We start from the raw sequence: 19,912 nt of genomic DNA on the forward strand, positions 1-19,912 counted from the left end.
TAGTAGCCCTATGACTAATCCTATAGTTTCTTCAAAGAAACCTTAACATCTGAAGAGCATTTATACAATGTCCTAACTAAGATGTTTGCCTGAGCGTACACTTTGCAACACAGTCTATGGATGTCTCTATCATCTGTGAGATCCTCTGTGAGAGGAAATACTGCCTGTTGTGTCCTCTTTACATCATAATGCTACTTTTCTTGGCGTTATACTTTATGTTAAAATGAATACCATACTGGGAACAAATCCTCAGAAGCTGTTGTAAGCCAGCTCTATAGAGCACTGAAGTCTGATGCCACTGCCAGTGCCACTAGAGGGCACTAGTTTCACGGGTTTGTGCCTTTATTTTTTGTGTTGAAATCTTAGATTTGGGAATCTTAGATCACGTTATATAAGAACTGTGTTCCAAACATAAACACACCACCCTGGCGTTTTTGTCAGGGGGGTGGCTCTGCATTGTTTATGATATTCATTCATATTTGATACAGCCTGTTTCTGGCGAAAATGGAATGAATTATGCCTTAAAAGTCTTAAGAACTACGACTTCCGGGTCTGATATCACTGTCCCTACAGCAGCCGCGTTCATGGGAAATGTAGTCTTTGGGTTGTTTGACTCGTTTCTAGTGTTTATATTGTGTTACTCTTTGGGTAAATGTGTACATTTACACCTTCAGTCGATGCTTCATATCCATATGAGTAAAATCGCCAGGGTGGCATGTTTATTTTTGGGACAAAGTTATTTCATGAAGCGATCTAAGATTCCCCAATGAGGATATCAACACAAAAAGTAAAGCCACGAACCTGCGAAAAGCGCCCTCTACTGCTAGTGACGTCAGGACTTCGGTGCTCTATAAGGGGAAAAGATAACCAAGTCATTCACATAACATGGCTAACAACAGTATTTCCAACCAGACAGACAGTTTTATACAATACAAGAATGTATAATGTCATAATTCTAGCGCCAATTTTCATAAAGATTGAGAAAAGGGGTTCTCAACCTTTTCAGGCCGCAACCCCCAAAAAAAACATATTTGAACTGCATGGGGACCCCCCAAAAAAATAATATTTGAACTGGGGACCTTCCCACCCTGAAAAAGACTTAGAATTGTAGGAGTTGGGGCGTTACATTTAGTTTGACTCAGTTCCCACAGATAAATAGATCTACATGCTCTAAAAGAGCTTGTAGATCGGCTATTTAAAAAAAAAAATGTTTTGCCTCTTTGTCTTCTGTTTTTTTTTTGTATTATAAAGGTCTTAAAAGTCCTTAAAATGTTCTCTTCACTGTCATCTCCACAAAATCATGTGGGGACCCCCCTGGGGGACCCGACCCACAGGTTGAGAACCACTGGCCTACATCACAGGTCAAAGGTGATGAGCATCAATGCATTCACATGAACACATTTCTCTCCGTCAGTATATATTACACTGACACCATGATATGAACACAAAGTATCATCAATCATGGAAAACCTAACAAGGACATACAGAAATATTTAAATACATCCATACAGTCATTTGATTACAATCAGCAATACCTGCAAACATAGAACAGTGATTAGCTGGACAGTGACTCACCCTCATGATACACCCTTGTGTATGTATATGATTGTTGATAATATATTTAGATAGAATAGAGAATATATTTATAGAATATATATATATATATATATATATATATATATATATATATATATATATATATATATATATATATATGCATAATGTATGCATAATAATACATTATGTGCAGAGTAGACCAGTGGAGTGCTCTTCTGAAGTGACCAGATATTTTACTTTCTTATTCAAGTTGTTCCCCTTTCTTTCTTTCTTTCTTTCTTTCTTTCTTTCTTTCTTTCTTGTGTTCCTCTTCAACATAATCAGAATCATCTTTATTGTCACATCACAGGTTAAAGGTGTAAAGAAGTGGGTGAAATTATTTGTAGTGCAGCTCCATTGTTTTAGATATTCTCAGAAAGAGAAAGAAAAGAAGACGGGGGAGGGGCAAGGAGAAAATAAAAGATGAATTAAACAAAGATATTTACATACAGTATGTACATGAGGTTAGACATAAGGTGCATAAGGTACAGTATATACATGAGGAGACATAAGGTGCATCAGCAGCAGCTATACTGTTCATGATATGTGCAATAATCCAGACTATCCTCTTTCCAGAGACAGATGATGTAACACCATATCTTTAATCTGATTGGCTGATTCTTCTGAACTAAAGAACGAGTCCTCCTTCATTCTCTTTCAGACTCCAGAACTTCTCTTTCAGTAAGCATTGTTTACTCTGATCTGTTTATTCTGATCTGTTTATTCTGATCTGTTTATTCTGATCTGTTTATTCTCATCTGTTTATTCTCATCTGTTTATTCCCATCTATTAAATTCAGTTCAGTTTTGATCAGTGATGATAAAGATTACAGCCACCCTCCTCATCCTCTCCTCTGTACTTCATGTCAAAGCGATCCCAGGAAGTAAGTACATTATATTTATGTTATTATATAATATATACATTTATATCTACTGTTATTATATAAAACCAAATAAGAACGATGCACAATACAAACAAATGACACACATGCACGCACGCGCGCGCGCGCACACACACACACACACACACACACACACACACACACACACACACACACACACACACACACACACACACACACACACACACACACACACACACACACACACACACACACACACACACACACACACACACACACACACACACACACACAAGCGATGTTAGCCTCTGTCAGTAGGGGGGGCAAGATTTTGTCTGGGTGGGTGGGGGGGGGGGGGGGGGGACAAAATGGAACTCTGACTGGTATTATTTTACACTATGGAATTGTAAATAATAAACCATATTCACATGGTGGCCATTTTTTCATTTTGCATTGAAGAAACGGGGTGGCAATTCATTAACTTAATAGCAAAATGGCCGCCGTCTGAATATGGTCTTCAGAGACCACACCCCCTTGTCACCCTGCATAATAATACATATGTGCAGAGTAGACCAGTGGAGTGCTCCAGCATTTTATTTGGGTTTTCTCTTCTGAAGTGACCAGATATTTTACTCTCCGATTCAAGTTGTCCCCCTTTCTTTCTTTCTTTCTTTCTTTCTTTCTTTCTTTCTTTTCTTTCTTTCCTTCCTCTTCAACATAATCAGAATCATCTATATTGTCACATCACAGGTTAAAGGTGTAAATATGTGGGTAAAATCATTTTTTGAGCAGCTCCATTTTAGTTATTTTCAGAAAGAAAAGAAGACGGGGATGGGGGGGGGGGTAAGGAGAGAATAAAAGATGAATTAAACAAAGATATGTGCATACTGTATGTGCATGAGGTTAGACACAAGGTACAGTATGTACATGAGGTTAGACATAAGATGCATAAGGTACAGCATGTAAATGAGGAGACATAAGGTGCATGAGCAGCAAATATAAACTGTTCATGATATGTGCAATAATCAAGGCTGTCGTCTTCTTGGAAACAGATGATGTAACATCATATCTTTAATCTGATTGGCTGATTCTTCTAAACTACAGAACAGATCCTCCTTCATTCTCTTTCAGACTCCAGAACTTCTCTTTCAGTAAACATCTGTTTATTCTCATCTGTTTATTCTCATCTGTTTATTCTGATCTGTTTATTCTGATCTGTTTATTCTCATCTATTAAATTCAGTTCAGTTTTGATCAGTGATGATGAAGATTACAGCCACCCTCCTCATCCTCTCCTCTGTACTTCATGTCAAAGCGATTCCAGGAAGTAAGTACATTATATTTATTTACTAATTAGCCTACTTCTGACCAATCATGTACCTCTCACCTGAAACAGTTCAGGATGCTGACACACACACACACACACACACACACACACACACACACACACACACACACACACACACACACACACACACACACACACACACACACACACACACACACACACACACACACACACACACACACACACACACACTCCTTTTACTACCTGTATATACAATATTGAATCTTGAATGTTGGTCCAAAATACATAAACATTAAAACAGATGTTAGGAACTGTTGTTGTGACATCATGAAATATGGAGAATATAATATAATACATCATGAAAATGAGGGTTTTGTGCAGAGGGAGGAGGAGGGGCCTATTATAGAACCCTGGGGATTACAGAAACCTCACATCTCCATATTTCATGTTATGTTCATGTTATACCTCTTTGTAGCTGCTGCTATGTAAAATGTACTATTTGAACTGTTAAAGAAATGTTACACAGTGTGGGTGTATGGCGACTATGGAGACAAACGTATTCAGTCACCGAGAGGTTAAATCGGGGGAAACGTTTACCTGCCAGACGCGCTGCTTGTCAATAATTCACTGTTCCAGGGTACTGCGTTTTGTTCATTTTATTAAAGCTAAAAACAATTCATTTAGTGGCATTAAAATACACGTGAATCATAGCATAGTGTTGAGCTATACCGTGTGGTCAGCAAAGTTGGACTTCCCCCGTTCACCCCCCCTCCATTTCATTCATGAAACCCTTAGGTGAAGCTGCTGACTGACTGACTGACTGACTGACTGACTGACTGACTGACTGACTGCTGACTGTGAGGTTCAATTCATAAAGGTCTCACAGGCAATTTTATTACCTGTGTAGGCCCTATAAAGAGAAGAATGCATTCGCCATCTGTTTTGAATAAGAGGTGTCATGTTTTGCAATTAATTAAGTTTACCTAGACTAAAGGTAAAAAACATTTCTTAATTCCATTTAAGGATGTGTTTTCACTATAATTTATAAGTATAAGTTATAGGCCATGACGCGCCGACTCAGCAGACCTTGAGGCTGAGGAGACGCGCCCGAGCGCCTCCAGGCGCGAGTGCCCGCGTCGACCAGCCGATGGTCTGCTAGTCGACTCAGCGCCGTCCGAGTTATGTACCGATAGGGACAGATAGGGACAGAATCGTAAATATTCGTAAAAAAAAATTGTGCGGACTGCGTTTGCTCCACTGACTGCGTTTGTCCCAACTACCACTCAAAGTGGCTCCTGGCCAACTGCCTGGATGAGGCAGACTTATTTTTTAAAGCTTTGTGCTTTCTATTAGACTGTGCAGGGCAGAGGCGTCTAATCTCTGAGTCAGGGTAACCGCATACCCTGACTTTACTACTGACTGACTGACTGACTGACTGACGTAGCACCAACACCACGTGACCTCTTTGTGAATGGAGTGACCAATGAATCAATTAACAACCATAACAACCCATCATAGCTTTCTATACCTGTCACCAACAGTGGGGTTTATTTGACTTATGTATTATTGTAAAGTATAATTTTTTATTTATTGGTAAAAAAAATTACTTAAAGTACCAAAAGTAGTCATTATGCATAATATCCTGTTTCACAAGTTATCGTCTAAAAAAAATTATACAAATCTTTTGAAAATAGCAGATCTACAAGTTCCGCTATTTTCAAATGGCCAAAATATATAGGGCTGAAGTGGGTAATGTATATTTTGTAATAATAATCAAAATCTACAAAGTAATTAGTAACTAAAGTTGTCAAATAATAGTAGTGGAGTAAAAGTACAATATTTGTCTCTGAGATGTAGTGGAGTAAAAGTACTGACAATTGGAAATACTAGTAAAAAATACCTCAAAATTGTACTTAAGTACAGTACTTGAGTGAATGTACTTAGTTACGACAGCGCCACGCTACTCGGCCGCTACGCTGGGTGTGCGCTCGGCGCTGCGCACGGTAAACGCTGATCAAGGACGACACGGAGACGTCGGGTCCTGACGAGCGGACGCTGCGGTGGGCGGGGCGTGGAGACGCCGTCACTATAGAAATCTGACATGATTTAATACCTGGTTGTTGTGAGTGACATCATGAAATATATTTTTCCTTATGAATTACTTTCATATTATAAATAAATAAATACATGAAAACATTTGAATCTGTTTCAGTGTGAATAAAACGTTTAACAGGAAGCTATACTTTTAATATCCAACCTGTCACTATAAGAACCAAACATGATTGTTTAACATGATGATTATGTGTTATTGTCACTGTGAAGAAGTTTGTTGTTGATTTAATGTCATCTTTGTTTTATTTCCAGTGTTCCATGAGGACATTCATGTCATTGGCTGTTCAGACACAGTTAAAGACCCATATAAAGAGTACATGTTTGCACTGGATGGTGAAGTGATGGCGTACGCAGACTTCAACAAAGGGAAGAAGGTGGAGCCTCAGCCTCCGTTTGTAGATCATATGACCTTCCCTGAAGCTTATGGTTATGCTTTGGGTAAGCAGGCGTTCTGCAAATCCGAGCTGGACACCGTTCGCTCTGCCTTGAAGAAACCACCAGTGAAAGGTACATGAATACTATGATCACAATAGTTATGAACTAAAACGGTTGAATATATACAGTGGTGTAAAGTAACTGTACAATTTTGACGTATTTTTACTTTACTTGAGTATTTCCAGTTTTCAGTACTTTTACTTCTAGTCCACTACATCGCAGAGGCAAATATTGTACTTTTACTCCACTACAATTATTTGAAAAAACTTTAGTTACTTTGTAGATTTTGATTATTACTACAAAACATACAGTAACCACTTCAGCCCTATATCGGCCATTTGAAAATAGCCGATCTACAAGTGTGACGCATTGTGAGCTTGTAGATCTGCTATTTTCAAAAGATTTGTATACATTTGAAAACTTGAAATGGGTCATTTTGTATAATGAGTACTTTTACATTTGGTACTTTAAGTACTTTTTGATGCAAATACTTTTATACTTTAACTCAAGTATTTTGAATTCCAGACTTTTAATTGTAGCAGAGTATTTTTACATTGCAGTATTGATACTTTTACTTAAGTAAAACATTTGAGTACTTTTTCAACCACTGAAGGCTGGTAGAGTGTGTTGTTACTGTTGCAATATTAAAATTGCCCCCCCCCAGCGCACCGCAGACAGACAGACAGACAGACAGACAGACAGACAGACAGACAGAGTCATTGTTTACTCAGCCACGCTAGACAACTGGACACATAGAGAAACAAAACTTAACTGGTAGCTCAATCTCATTGTATTTAAGATATTCAATATACATTCAAAACATTTTAATGCCAGATTTCACACCCTGAACCTATTTTAGACTTTATGTAGTGACATATTTGGCCGATAGGGGGCAGTTAGCCTAGTGTTGATATTATACAGATGATAATAAAACTGAACATTAATGACATTTTTAATTGTCTATTTCCAGATGGATATGTGTTCTATGAGGCTACCCGCTGTGTGTTTAACTCCAGTGAGCTGAAGGACATACAGTACATATACTCAAAGAATTTCGATGGTGATGAGCTCTACAGGTGGGACAGTAGAGTAGATCAGTGGGTTGGATACACTGAGCTTGGTGTGAAGAACGCAGAGCGCCTCAATAAAGATCCTACAACACTGCGTGCGATGAGAGCACAACCAGAGGCATTCTGCAAACACAACATTGAGATCTACTACTCCTCTGTTCTGAACAAGAGAGGTGAGCTGATCTCAGAGCAGCACTCAACACTCATCACCTCATAAACTATAACATGAAATCACATGATTCTATTCAGAGATGATTAATGGTGTTAATATTGATCTGATAATGATTATAAAACATTACTTAATCCGCTGACAAACATTTCAGATCCTCTTAACCCATTAAGATCCGAAGAAGCATCTGTGTCACATTTTGATTTGAGCGAAAAAGGATTATTTTACACTTTGGCTATTAAAAAATAGCAGATATACAAGCTCATAGCGCGGCACCGAGTGCCGCGCTATGAGCTTGTAGATCTGCTATTTTTTAATATTATTTAATCAATTATTTTCAAGCTAACATTTTTAACTCAAATCTTGGCTTCTGGGGGTCCCTGGAACAAAGTATTTTGAGATGGGCGTCAGCATTTTGGGTGGTTCTTTACATGAAAAAGTTTGAGAGCTACTGATAAAGCAACAATAGTTTTTCAGAAAACTGGATTTAAAAGACATTTGTAAAATCGGCCTCAGGTCTTAATGGTTTAAACACTAAAAGGGATAGTTCACCCCAAAAATGACTTATTTTCTACACCCCATGAAGCCTTGAATTCATGGAGATTTTTTAGTTTTTGTCACATTCCTGAGACAATAATTTGATTGATTAATTTGGAAAGATGCTAATGTCTCTGGTAGGAGACTCAAAGGAGTCTCCTATTGGAGAGACCGCCGGTCATCAAATTATTGGCTTAGGAATGTGACAAAAAATAAAGAAAATCTAGTTCAAGTTCAAGGCTAGGTCTATTGCTACAGTCTGCAGATTATGGTGGTAGATTGGGAGTGAGTCTGCAGCTCTAACTGCAATGGGCAGTTCGTTCCACCGTTTGGGAGCCAGAAGGGAGAAGAGTCTAGGACGTGTGGAGCGTTGTCCAGGGTGTTTTAGAGAAGATTCTGACAGCTTCCCTGTGTTAGCTGATCTGAGTGAGCGGGAGGGGTTGTAAGCCTGTTGAAGCTTTCTAGATCATTTGGATCTCATTTGGATAATATACAATTATTAATGATAATGACATGTTCAAATGACTGGTATATATTAATAAGTGTAATAATAATGATAATAATAATAATAATCTTATTTATCCAGTGGAGCCCAAAGTGAGACTGAAGTCAGAGACTCCCCCTCGTCGTGGTGAACACACTCACATGCTGAGGTGCAGCAGCTACGACTTCTATCCTAAAGTGATCCTGGTGACCTGGTGGATAGGTCAAGAACCTTTGACCTCTGGTCTCTTCTCTACCGCTGAGCTGTCTGATGGAGACTGGTACTACCAGTACCACTCCTACCTGGAGTACACACCCAGGTACACACCTAACAGACACCTATACATAGAAATACACAACTAATAGACACCTCTACTGGTACTACCAGTACCACTCCTACCTGGAGTACACACCCAGGTACACACCTAACAGACACCTATACATAGAAATACACACCTAATAGACACCTCTACTGGTACTACCAGTACCACTCCTACCTGGAGTACACACCCAGGTACACACCTAACAGACACCTATACATAGAAATACACACCTAATAGACACCTATACATTTATTCTTTAAAAATAAAACAAGTGTTACTCTCTTGCTGAAAATGGCCCATTAATTGGTAGGCTAATATTAAGTCACACACAGACCCACACACCCACACCCACGCCCACACACACACACACACGATTCCTCCTGACCATGTTTATCACCAGTCCACTCCAGACTAAACCACGCAGCAAGCTTGTCGTCGTGCACACATGACGCATAACGCAGAAAGAGACCCGCGCAAGAAATTGCTATACTTACATGAATACACACACAGGAATACGCTATAACGTGCTTATCTCGTTATTAAGTTTCTTCTGCCTCTTGCCTTGCTATTGTTTCTGCAATGGGGAGGGAATAGTGGAATACACAATAAACACTAGAGCGGAGGAGAGCCCAGCGGGGCATTCATGCTCCTACACAAACAAAGTCAAATACAATATTAACAAAAATCAATATGTTGTTTCAGCGTGTAGATTGGGTACTAGTACTGTGTGTGTGTGTGTGTGTGTGTGTGTGTGTGTGTGTGTGTGTGTGTGTGTGTGTGTGTGTGTGTGTGTGTGTGTGTGTGTGTGTGTGTGTGTGTGTGTGTGTGTGTGTGTGTGTGTGTGTGTGTATTACAGATCAGGAGAGAAGATCACATGCATGGTGGAACATCCCAGCCTGACCGCGCCTATCAAGATGGACTGGGGTCAGTTACTGTAATCTAGTGTAATCTACTGTCAAAATAGCAGATATAAAAGCTCATAGCGCGGCACCGAGTGCCGCACTATGAGCTTGTAGATCTGCTATTTTTGAAAAATCGTGAACATTTGTGCAAATCTTTGAATATATGTATTTTTAAAGCAAACATTTGTAACTGTCAAATGTCTCTCAACATACTGTACGTCTTAATTTTTCTGAAAAAATATATCAGTGGTGCTCAAACGTTTTCTTGTCAAGGACCCCCAAATTGATATGTTTTTGGCCACTGATCCCCATCAAAACATGTTGTTCCAGAAGAAAATGTTTGAGTTAAAAATGTTGTTTAAAAAATAAAATATATAAATTATATTCAAACATTTGCACAAATGTTCAAGATTTAAAAGAAATAGCAGATATACATGCTCATAGCGCTGCACTCGGTGTCGCGCTATGAGCTTATTGATTTGATAAAAGCTGATTAAAGACCAGATTGATTCGATAAAAGCTGATAAAAGACAAGATTGTTTTGATAAAAACAGATCAAAGACCAGATTGATTTGATAAAAACAGATCAAAGACCAGATTGATTTGATAAAAGTAGATCAAAGAGTCATCATGGTTTTATCAATGTGAAAACAAGACAGTTTTCTAAGACAGAACAAGCGCTGATGTTCTTTTTTACAAACTGCCTCACAGTTCTGAGTCTATGACTCTGTCCCAAGATACTTTCTGCACATTCCACAGCCTGGTTTATAATCATCATAGTAAAAGGTTGATTCATGTCTTCTAAAATCTATCATCATATCCTTTGTTTTGGATGTATTTAGCTCTAAGAAGGACATGTCACATCAGGTGACAAACTCCTCAAGGACTGGACCAATAGGGTTGGACTCATTATTACTGAACAGACTCACAATGACTGTGTCGTCTGTTTATTGTTTATTGTGTTTGGTTGTTGTAGCTTATTGTCAGATGACTCCATGTCAGAGTCAGTGAAGAACAAGGTGTTTTAATCTACTGTAATAATATGATATATAATATAATATAATATAATATAATATAATATAATATAATATAATATGACATCATTGTATTTTCAGATTTCTCCATGCCAGAGTCAGTGAAGAACAAGGTGGCCATGGGAGCATCAGGTCTGGTTCTGGGTCTGGTCTTGTTCCTGTCTGGATTCATCTACTTCCAGTGGAAGAAACGAGGTGATTAGCATGTTTGATTAACATGTTTTTAACATGTTTCATTAATTATTATACTACCAGTGTAACAAATGAGGTCAGATCAACAGAGGATCACATGACAGTGGCAGCGGTGGCCTAGTGGTTAGAGGGGCGGCCTTGATACCGGAAGGTCCCTAGTTCGATTCCCCCCGCTGAATAGCCCTTGAGCAAGGCTTCCATGCAGGGTCTGGCTGTAAATAAGTTCCGCACTTAGTCCAACACCCTGGGTAAACAACAAACTTTGCTTTGCTTTGCTTTGCTTTGACATGTGGAACCCTCACAGAAATGCAAACAAACAAACAAACAAACAAACAAACATGTAAAGCCACAACCTAAACTGGTTTATATTGGTTTAGAACCTTAACCGGTTTATACCAATTCATATAACCTAGTTAGAGGTCAAAGTGTGTTCTATGTTGTCACATTTAGCTTTAATACATCAGTGTTACATTTAGAGTAAACACAATACAGTACATATGATTTATTTGTGTGTCTGCTTTAACTGTCTCTCTTGTTCTTCTATCAGGTCGTATTCTGGTGCCGACAACCACTGATGAGAATCTTTAGACTCTTTCCACACACCCAGGTTCACTTCCTCTTTCTTTTTACTGATTTTTTTTCTTTTTGTTTATATATAAAAGTGTATAAAAGTAGAAAACACACACAAAACAACATGCTTGTGTAAGAAGTGAAACAACTAGCCTGGTAAACCATGCCGATCGCGTGAATTTACATTATCATGTGTCTTCTGCTTAATTTATTATAATAATGAATCTAATAATCAAATGTAATAATCAAATGATTTGTTGTATCAGACAACACTGATGACAATGTGGTCAGATGAGGGGGGGGGGGGTTTGTGTGTCTTCATCAGTTTGATGAACCGCCCACACTAATTAGGACTCCCTCTTCCTTTGGTGTGTCGCCCAGGTGGCGCCTAAACCCTGACCTTTAACCTCACATAAACTATGTTTATAAACCTAACCTTAACCCTAAACTTACTAATAACTTGTTCATGATCTATTAACCATTTATAGCATAGTTTTAAATCATTCCATCTTTAACCATTAACACACATTTAACACGTTATGAATAACACATTAACTAATAATTTGGGAATGATTCATTTACTATTATAAGGGAATGTTATTCTAAAGTGTTAACATGTTCACACAGTTAATACATTCTGATTCTTATTGGTTTATTGTCTTTTCACAGAACACCTGGGTGTGTTTTCAGAGAAGCAGAGAGTCATCCCTGGTGGAGAGAGGAGGAAATACATGTGTGTCCATTCAGCTTTTAAATACTCATAACAGCAGCACAATGATGACATCATCAACCTTTTTCACTAATGTGTCCTTTAAACAATTCAAAATGCTAATTGACTAGTTAAGAGTAACGAAAATGACTGTCTTTTCCCGGTGTTTCGCCCAGGTCAACGTGGTTTTGAGGTAAGGTTAAAGTTAGGGTTAAAGTTAGGTTTATAGACATAGTTTATGTGAGGTTAAAGGTCAGGGTTTAGGCGCCACCTGGGCGACACACCAAAGGAAGAGGGAGTCCCAATTAGTGTGGGCGGTTCATCAAATTACTTTGTACAGTTTCTGTCGTCAGAAAACACAAGAATAATATTTCAGTTCTACACTATATTGAAACATTAAATTAATGATCATACACACAATCAGAGTTCTTCATAACATATATAATATTAATATCCATCTGAATGGAAGTCAGTCAACCATGTTTGTGAAAAAGGTTGTTTTTATTATTTTATACTTGACCATAAGTCATTTATTATTATGTAATCATTTATAATGTGTGATGGACCTGGTCCTCTAGGGTGGTCTGAGGTGATGGGTGGACCTAAACCCTCTAGGGTGGTCTGAGGTGATGGGTGGACCTGGTCCTCTAGGGTGGTCTGAGGTGATTATTTATCTTTCCGTTTTTCAGCTCCACTGCTGTGTTTCTATCCGTTCCTTCCCCCCTGGGATCTGGGCCCCTGATCATGAATGGTTTGAAGTTCAGATGTTAGATTTTGGCTTTAATTTGCTTGGTTTGAATGGAATGTCTTAATATCAATAAAGGAATGAGAAAACATCATTGTGCCTCATGTTCTCTTAAATGTCACTGCAGGTGGGTTGTCAATTTCAACCAATCAAGAGAGAGTGCCCATTCCCAATATAGAGCTATTTAACACTGTTACTGAACAAACACTCTATAGTAATGATTACTATCACAATATAGAGCTATTTAACACTGTTACTGAACAAACACTCTATACATGTACGGGTTGTAAATGGAGAAAGTGCCAAAACCAGAAATTCCGCCATGATGCTTGTGACAGACGAGTATCATGTGAACCATGGCTAGCTTTTTTACATAAAGTCCCTTAGTTTGGCTGTTGCGATGTGACATTATTGTGATCTTTTTGTGAGCTATTGTATATCTTATAATCTTGGTATTTCTTTTGAAAATTGCGAAGTAGTGTTTCTTTTTAGATAATTTGAGAAACGTTTTTGGACATTTTTGGGACATTTTAGCCTTTAGTAACATGTCATAAATAGGGACACCAAGTTGAAAACAGCTACAGTATGACTTTGGAAAATCCAGAAAGTTCTTCTTCACCCACTGATGACTTCCTCAAACATTGCATTAACTATTGATGGTTTGACCCCCTCACCTTCTATTACACAACCACATGCACGCACGCACGCACGCACGCACACGCACACACACACACACACACACACACACACACACACACACACACACACACACACACACACACACACACACACACACACACACAGACCCCACTTTGAGAACCAATGGCTATATAGCCAAGGGCTATATTAAAAAATAGATATATAATAACACAAATGTCTTTGATTGATTTATCCATATTTTATACTTTGGCTATTCAAAAATAGCAGATCTACAAGCTCATAGCGTGGCACCAAGTGCCGCGCTATGAGCTTGTAGATCAGCTATTTTTGAAAGATCTTGAACATTTGTACAAATCTTTGAATATATATATTTTTTAAAGGGAACATTTTTGACTCAAGTCTTTGCCTCTGGGGATCCTTATTACAACATATTTTGAGATGGCCAAATACATAAAGGCCTAATTATGGGAGTCCTTGTGTAGCAGGATGGGCGTGGGTTCCCACGCTGCCCACGGCCCCATCCTCCGCCCACTCATCAGTGGGCTGATTGGCAACAGTACTAAAGCAACGCACCCCCAAACTCAGTTAGCTGTCTGTCTGTCTCCACACCTGGTCCACTATCCGTTCAGGCTGGCCTGTTGGGCTCGTCTGTGTCTGTATTTGCATCGCGCATCAGCGCAGGTATGTCTCTCCGTCTTGCTGTTTATGCTATTGTCTTATGCTGTAGAGCACGGTCTTGAACTTGACCATGACCGTTTGTGCCCTCTGTAGCCCTGTTGTGTCTACCTCTCCCGTTGGCGTTTGCGCCGAGCGTGTGTTGCTTCACACTGCACAACGGGTACGTTGGTGGTCTTTCCTCTCCGCAGTATAACAAGTAATATATATATATATATAATTCTATGTCAGGCGGGCACTATAGTAATCATGGCCTTATTTATTACTACAGTTATTCCTACCGGTGTCCGCCGCTGCAAGCGGGCCATCGTGGCTTCCGCCTCTTGCTGCATAGCAGTACGTTACTGTCTGTCTCTCTGCTCCTGTCTTAATGAACATTAGTATTATAAATTGGTAGAATGACAGGGCCCTTTATCGTTTCAGGCACTGTGATACCTGCTGCTGCTTTGCAGGGTTTGAATCACCCACGCTTTACTAACCCTGACGCTCCACGCTGAGGTTCCCTTCCCCCCGTTCCTAACGGCTGTGTGGAACAACTTGCTCAGCCGAGCTCACGCCCTTACAGGGGTTAAAACTAAAGTACTCTTTTCTGACGCAACCGTCCGCACTCAGGCTTTCAGCCAGCCTCATTGTTTGTTTTGTTTATTATTTAGTATTATTGTTTTCGTTATTGTTTATTTAGTGTTCTTGCTTATTTTGCTTATTTAAGGTTATTGCCTATTTTGTTTATTTCGTTGTTGTTTATTTCTTATCTGGTTATTTTTGCTTATTTAGTATTGGTTTATTTTGTGTTTACTTGCTTTTGTTATTCCCGGCAACTATAGGCCTACAGACAGCACTCTAGTATAATATACATATATCTTTATATATATATATATCCTCTATAATATATATATGATACCAATTGATTGAATCTATTTTCCTGGCACTGCTTAACGCTTGATTTCCTGTCTTGCAGGCCTGTGGCTGGGGACCCCTTGGTGCGAGGGAGCAGGTGGCGGCTGCCCAGTGGGTTGTGGTATTTCTCCCCCCTTTTTGCTGTGTTTATAGTGTGATATAATTTTAGTTTGTTTTGCTGTGCCATCTCGGAGAGCCCTTCCTCTGGGTCAGCCGGCCTGCTCAGCCTCCCCCTTATCCCCCAGCACTGGCCCTATAGTTATTATTATTATTAAGCGCATTGCCTCACTAATTGGTTTTAGCATATTAAACGTTTTTGCTACTTTTATTGTTGATGAGACTACACTGTTTATTATTACAATAAAGCTTTTTGTACTTTCTAAATCCTAAATACTGTTTCTGCCTTTTTATCATGTGACAACGAACTTGTGTGAGGAGTAATTTATGTTCAGGTGGTTGTTTAACACTATAAATATTTCCTGGGGTGCAACTCCCCAGGTGGCGTAGTTGGCTACATATATAATTAAATATACCGCCCTGCTACACTTGCATGAAAAAGTTCCACTGATATATAGCAACAATATTTTGTTTAAGAAAACTGCTAGGATTTAGAAGACATTTGTAGAATCGGTCTCGGGTCTTAATGGGTTAATAAGCAGAAAAAATTATAATGTTATACAATCAGGAGCCAATCTTTCATCGAGAGAGAGAGAGAGAGAGAGAGAGAGAGAGAGAGAGAGAGAGAGAGAGAGAGAGGAACTGCATTAGACAGTATTTGTAACCCTCTGACAAATGAGGACCACAATGGAAACAAGTCCCCAGGATGTTTTTGTGTTATCCTTTTAGCCGTGCTGTTTACACACACAGAGAGAGAGAGAGAGAGAGAGAGAGAGAGAGAGAGAGAGAGAGAGAGAGAGAGAGAGAGAGAGAGAGAGAGAGAGAGAGAGAGAGAGAGAGAGAGAGAGAGAGAGAGAGAGAGAGAGAGAGAGAGAGAGAGAGAGAGAGAGAGAGAGAGAAACTGCATTAGACAGTATTTGTAACCCTCTGACAAATGAGGACCACAATGGAAACAAGTCCCCAGGATGTTTTTGTGTTATCCTTTTAGCCGTGCTGTTTACACACACAGAGAGAGAGAGAGAGAGAGAGAGAGAGAGAGAGAGAGAGAGAGAGAGAGAGAGAGAGAGAGAGAGAGAGAGAGAGAGAGAGAGAGAGAGAGAGAGAGAGAGAGAGAGAGAGAGAGAGAGAGAGAGAGAGATTTGAATGTGTATTCATTAGACAGTATTTGTAACCATTATGACAAATGAAATTCCAGGAGTAGGACGGAGGCTCTACAACGTCCCGGTGGGGGCTCCTCACTGGCAGTTGTGTCAGTAGGAAACAACAGCAGAGACAGCACACAGTGTGTGTGTGTGTGTGTGTGTGTGTGTGTGTGTGTGTGTGTGTGTGTGTGTGTGTGTGTGTGTGTGTGTGTGTGTGTGTGTGTGGGGGGGGTGTGTGGGGAGGACTTAATGGGGGAGAAAAATGGGGGGAGGGGGGGAATGACTATCTGACAGTAGTAGCCTAATTAAATGTACAACATGACCACGAAACACCAATACAATATTTACAGGTGAGGTGACTATAGGCACTATTTCATGTCACCTTTTTTTTAGGACAAAATAATTGCGATTAACAATATTAAATATGCCTAAAAGTCCCAGCATCAAGTTGTGAGCTTGTAGATCTGTTATTTTGGACAAAGAGATTTGGTGTAGCTGTGAAAAAAAGAGCGTACCGGGTGTGCGCTCTGGGGGGCATACGTTAGTCCGACAGACCATTACTCCGACTATGTGGCATCCGCGTGCCAAATGTGTCATGCATGACACATTTACTTAAGTACTGTACTTAAGTAAAATTTTGAGGTATTCGTACTTTACTTGAGTGTTTCCGATTTCCAATACTTTTACTTCTACTCCACTACATCTCAGAGGCAAATATTATGCTTTTACTCCACTACAATTATTTGAAAACTTTAGTTACTAGTTACTTTTCAGATATAAATGATTACATTATAAAACATACATTAACCACTTCAGCCCTATGTTATACATAGGCTATTTGAAAATAGCAGATATTCAAGCTATATCCCTGTAACAAAATATTTTCAGATGTGTTTTTTTCCCTCATTTTGGGACATATGTTTTTCTCCCAGCATACGTTTTTCTCATAGCAACATAAGTAAATAAAAGAAAAGGAAACTGTTACAATATAGAAGACATAGAATCCTCCAGAAGCAATAAAATTTGAGTTACAAATGTTCACTTTAAAATATATATATATTGAAAGATCGTTTCAATATACTGTATTTAAGTACACTCGGTGCCGCGCTATGAGCTTGATCTGATATTTTTTTAAAGCCAAAGGAATCTATAAATGACACTCATGATGCGTCCCGGGTCTTAATGGGTTAACCTCCTACAGCCCAGGTGTCTGGTCATGGTGATGGTGTCCAGTATCACTGACACCATGCTGTGGTCATAGCAACGACCCCATGACCCCCCTCCCATCAGCCGCTCAGCAGAATATCCTCTGTAGAACCTTTCACCATTGCATTGTTCTTAATTAACCCATTAAGACCGGGACGCATCCATGTCATTTTTACATTTCTTTGGCTAAATGGTAAAAGGTAAATAATGGTAAATGGTGCATTTATAAAGCTCTTTTATCCAAAGCTCTTTACATAGATTGTTCATTACATTCACACATTCACACACACATTCATACACCGATGGAGGAGGAAACCATGCAAGGCACCAACCTGCTCATCTGGAGCAATTAGGGGTTCAGTGTCTTGCTCAAGGACACTTTGACACTAACTCTGGGGGAGCCCGGGATCGAACTGGGAACCTCGCGGTTCCCATCCGGCCACTCTACCCCCTGAGCCACTGACGCTACTCAAAAGTAGCAGATCTACAAGCTCATAGTGGGAGCTTGTAGAGCAAACATTTTTTCCTCAAATCTTTGCTTCTGGGGGGTCCCTGGAACAACGTATTTTGAGATGGGGGTCCGCGGCCAAATACATATAATTTTGGGGGTCCTTGACATGAATAAAGAAACACTGATATAGCAACATTAATTTAAAAAAATGTAGTACTTTTTCCACCACTGGAAAGCAGTTGGTTTATCAGTCTGGTGGTGTGGATCTGTATCTCTACAGTCCAAACAAACAGCTCCAGGCTGACCTTCCCAGTAGTCTGACCCATCACAAACAACAGACAACTGGCACTACATCTGTCACAAGGACAAACACACTGACAAGCTCAAATTAAATAAGTCAATTCACCTCAGAGACACCACCCACCCAAGCGTTCATTTGCAAATTTCAACTGATTGCTCATTTGTGGGTGAATTTGTACATTGACCTTGATCTAAACGCATGTTCATGAATTCTGGTGATCTCAAAAGTATTACCAAATTAAAGGGTATCCCCCAATTTAGTTGGAAATAATACCTTCAATGTTTTTTCTACAGTGTTTGGTTCCAAATGTAAGTTGGACTAGCGGCCATTTTGACAGAGACAGACATCCTACTAGGACAGAGGTGGAAGTGGAGAACTGCTACTCAGGGTCTTACCTGTATAGATGAATCAAGCAGGTCAGATATCCTCTGTGGGCGGGTCCTACGGCTGGCCACACCCCTTCCACCGTCGTACTATTCACACTCCCTGGGTTGTCAAAAACACAATCTGCACAAAGAGCAGAATAGTAAATTATTCTGTTCTTTTTCTTTGTTCTTATGAGACCTCATTGACTTATTTTCTTCTTCATAATATCTTACAACTTAACTAAGGATATAGTAGCCTACTTCAAATACAATGGAATAATGTATAGTCATGGTCAGTGTCCTGGTCCGTATCATGGTCAATATCATGGTCAATATCTTGGTCAGTATCACAACACAAATTAACACATGAATTATTTACAAATGAATTAATTTTAATTATACTATAAATTATTCTCAACCTTTTAATACATAATTTTAATATATTCCCCTTTTAACCATTCATTTGTATCTCTAATTTATTTAATATATGTAAATTATAACCATCTCTAATGTATTTAATATATGTAAAGTATAACCATCCAGGTACTTGTAGCTAAAACAAACCATTAGTGTCTGAAGACACTCAAACCAAATGGTTTTCATGTCACAAAATAAGCAGAATGACCCTTTAATGTCTCACTATGCTGCTGCCTCACTAACCAAGTCTAGCTAACTAGCTTAGAGCTTAGCATCTTGGTTAGCATTAAACCTCTTCATAAACATCACTAAAACAATACAGTGTTGACACTAAAGTACGTTTAAAACATTAACACAACATTAACACAACCACTGGTTGTTTTTTTATCAAGTATCTGGACTCAAACAAGCAAATAAAGTATGTTATGTTAGCATTAGCAACAGGCTAATGCCTAGTGGTTTCACAACAACACTAAACAGAATTATCTTTGGTCTGTGGACTCTAATAAGAGCATGTCTCATTAGCTCTGATGTATTATGGAAATGTACAATAAATGATGATTATTCTGTGTTTTCATACCAGTAAATTATCTATAATAAATGATTATTGTGTGTTTTCATACCAGTAGTAGTT

The 19,912-nt window shown here is 39.1% G+C and overlaps 1 protein-coding gene across 15 annotated transcripts in view; it reads left to right on the top strand.

Annotated features, from left to right (window-relative positions):
* Window positions 1-19,912, top strand: part of LOC311044491 (uncharacterized protein) — a 98,861-nt gene that overhangs the window by 63,008 nt on the left and 15,941 nt on the right. For 5 of the 15 annotated variants that reach the window (XM_084056123.1, XM_084056121.1, XM_084056113.1 and 2 more), the window contains one exon: window positions 7,284-7,556. In XM_084056123.1, the coding sequence (XP_083912249.1) occupies window positions 7,284-7,556 (273 nt within the window). The other 10 variants (XM_084056117.1, XM_084056116.1, XM_084056115.1 and 7 more) reach the window with 8 other exon arrangements.

The sequence above is a fragment of the Gymnoscopelus microlampas genome (assembly GCF_963454915.1).
Source record: "Gymnoscopelus microlampas genome assembly, chromosome: 4".
NCBI lineage: Eukaryota > Metazoa > Chordata > Actinopteri > Myctophiformes > Myctophidae > Gymnoscopelus > Gymnoscopelus microlampas.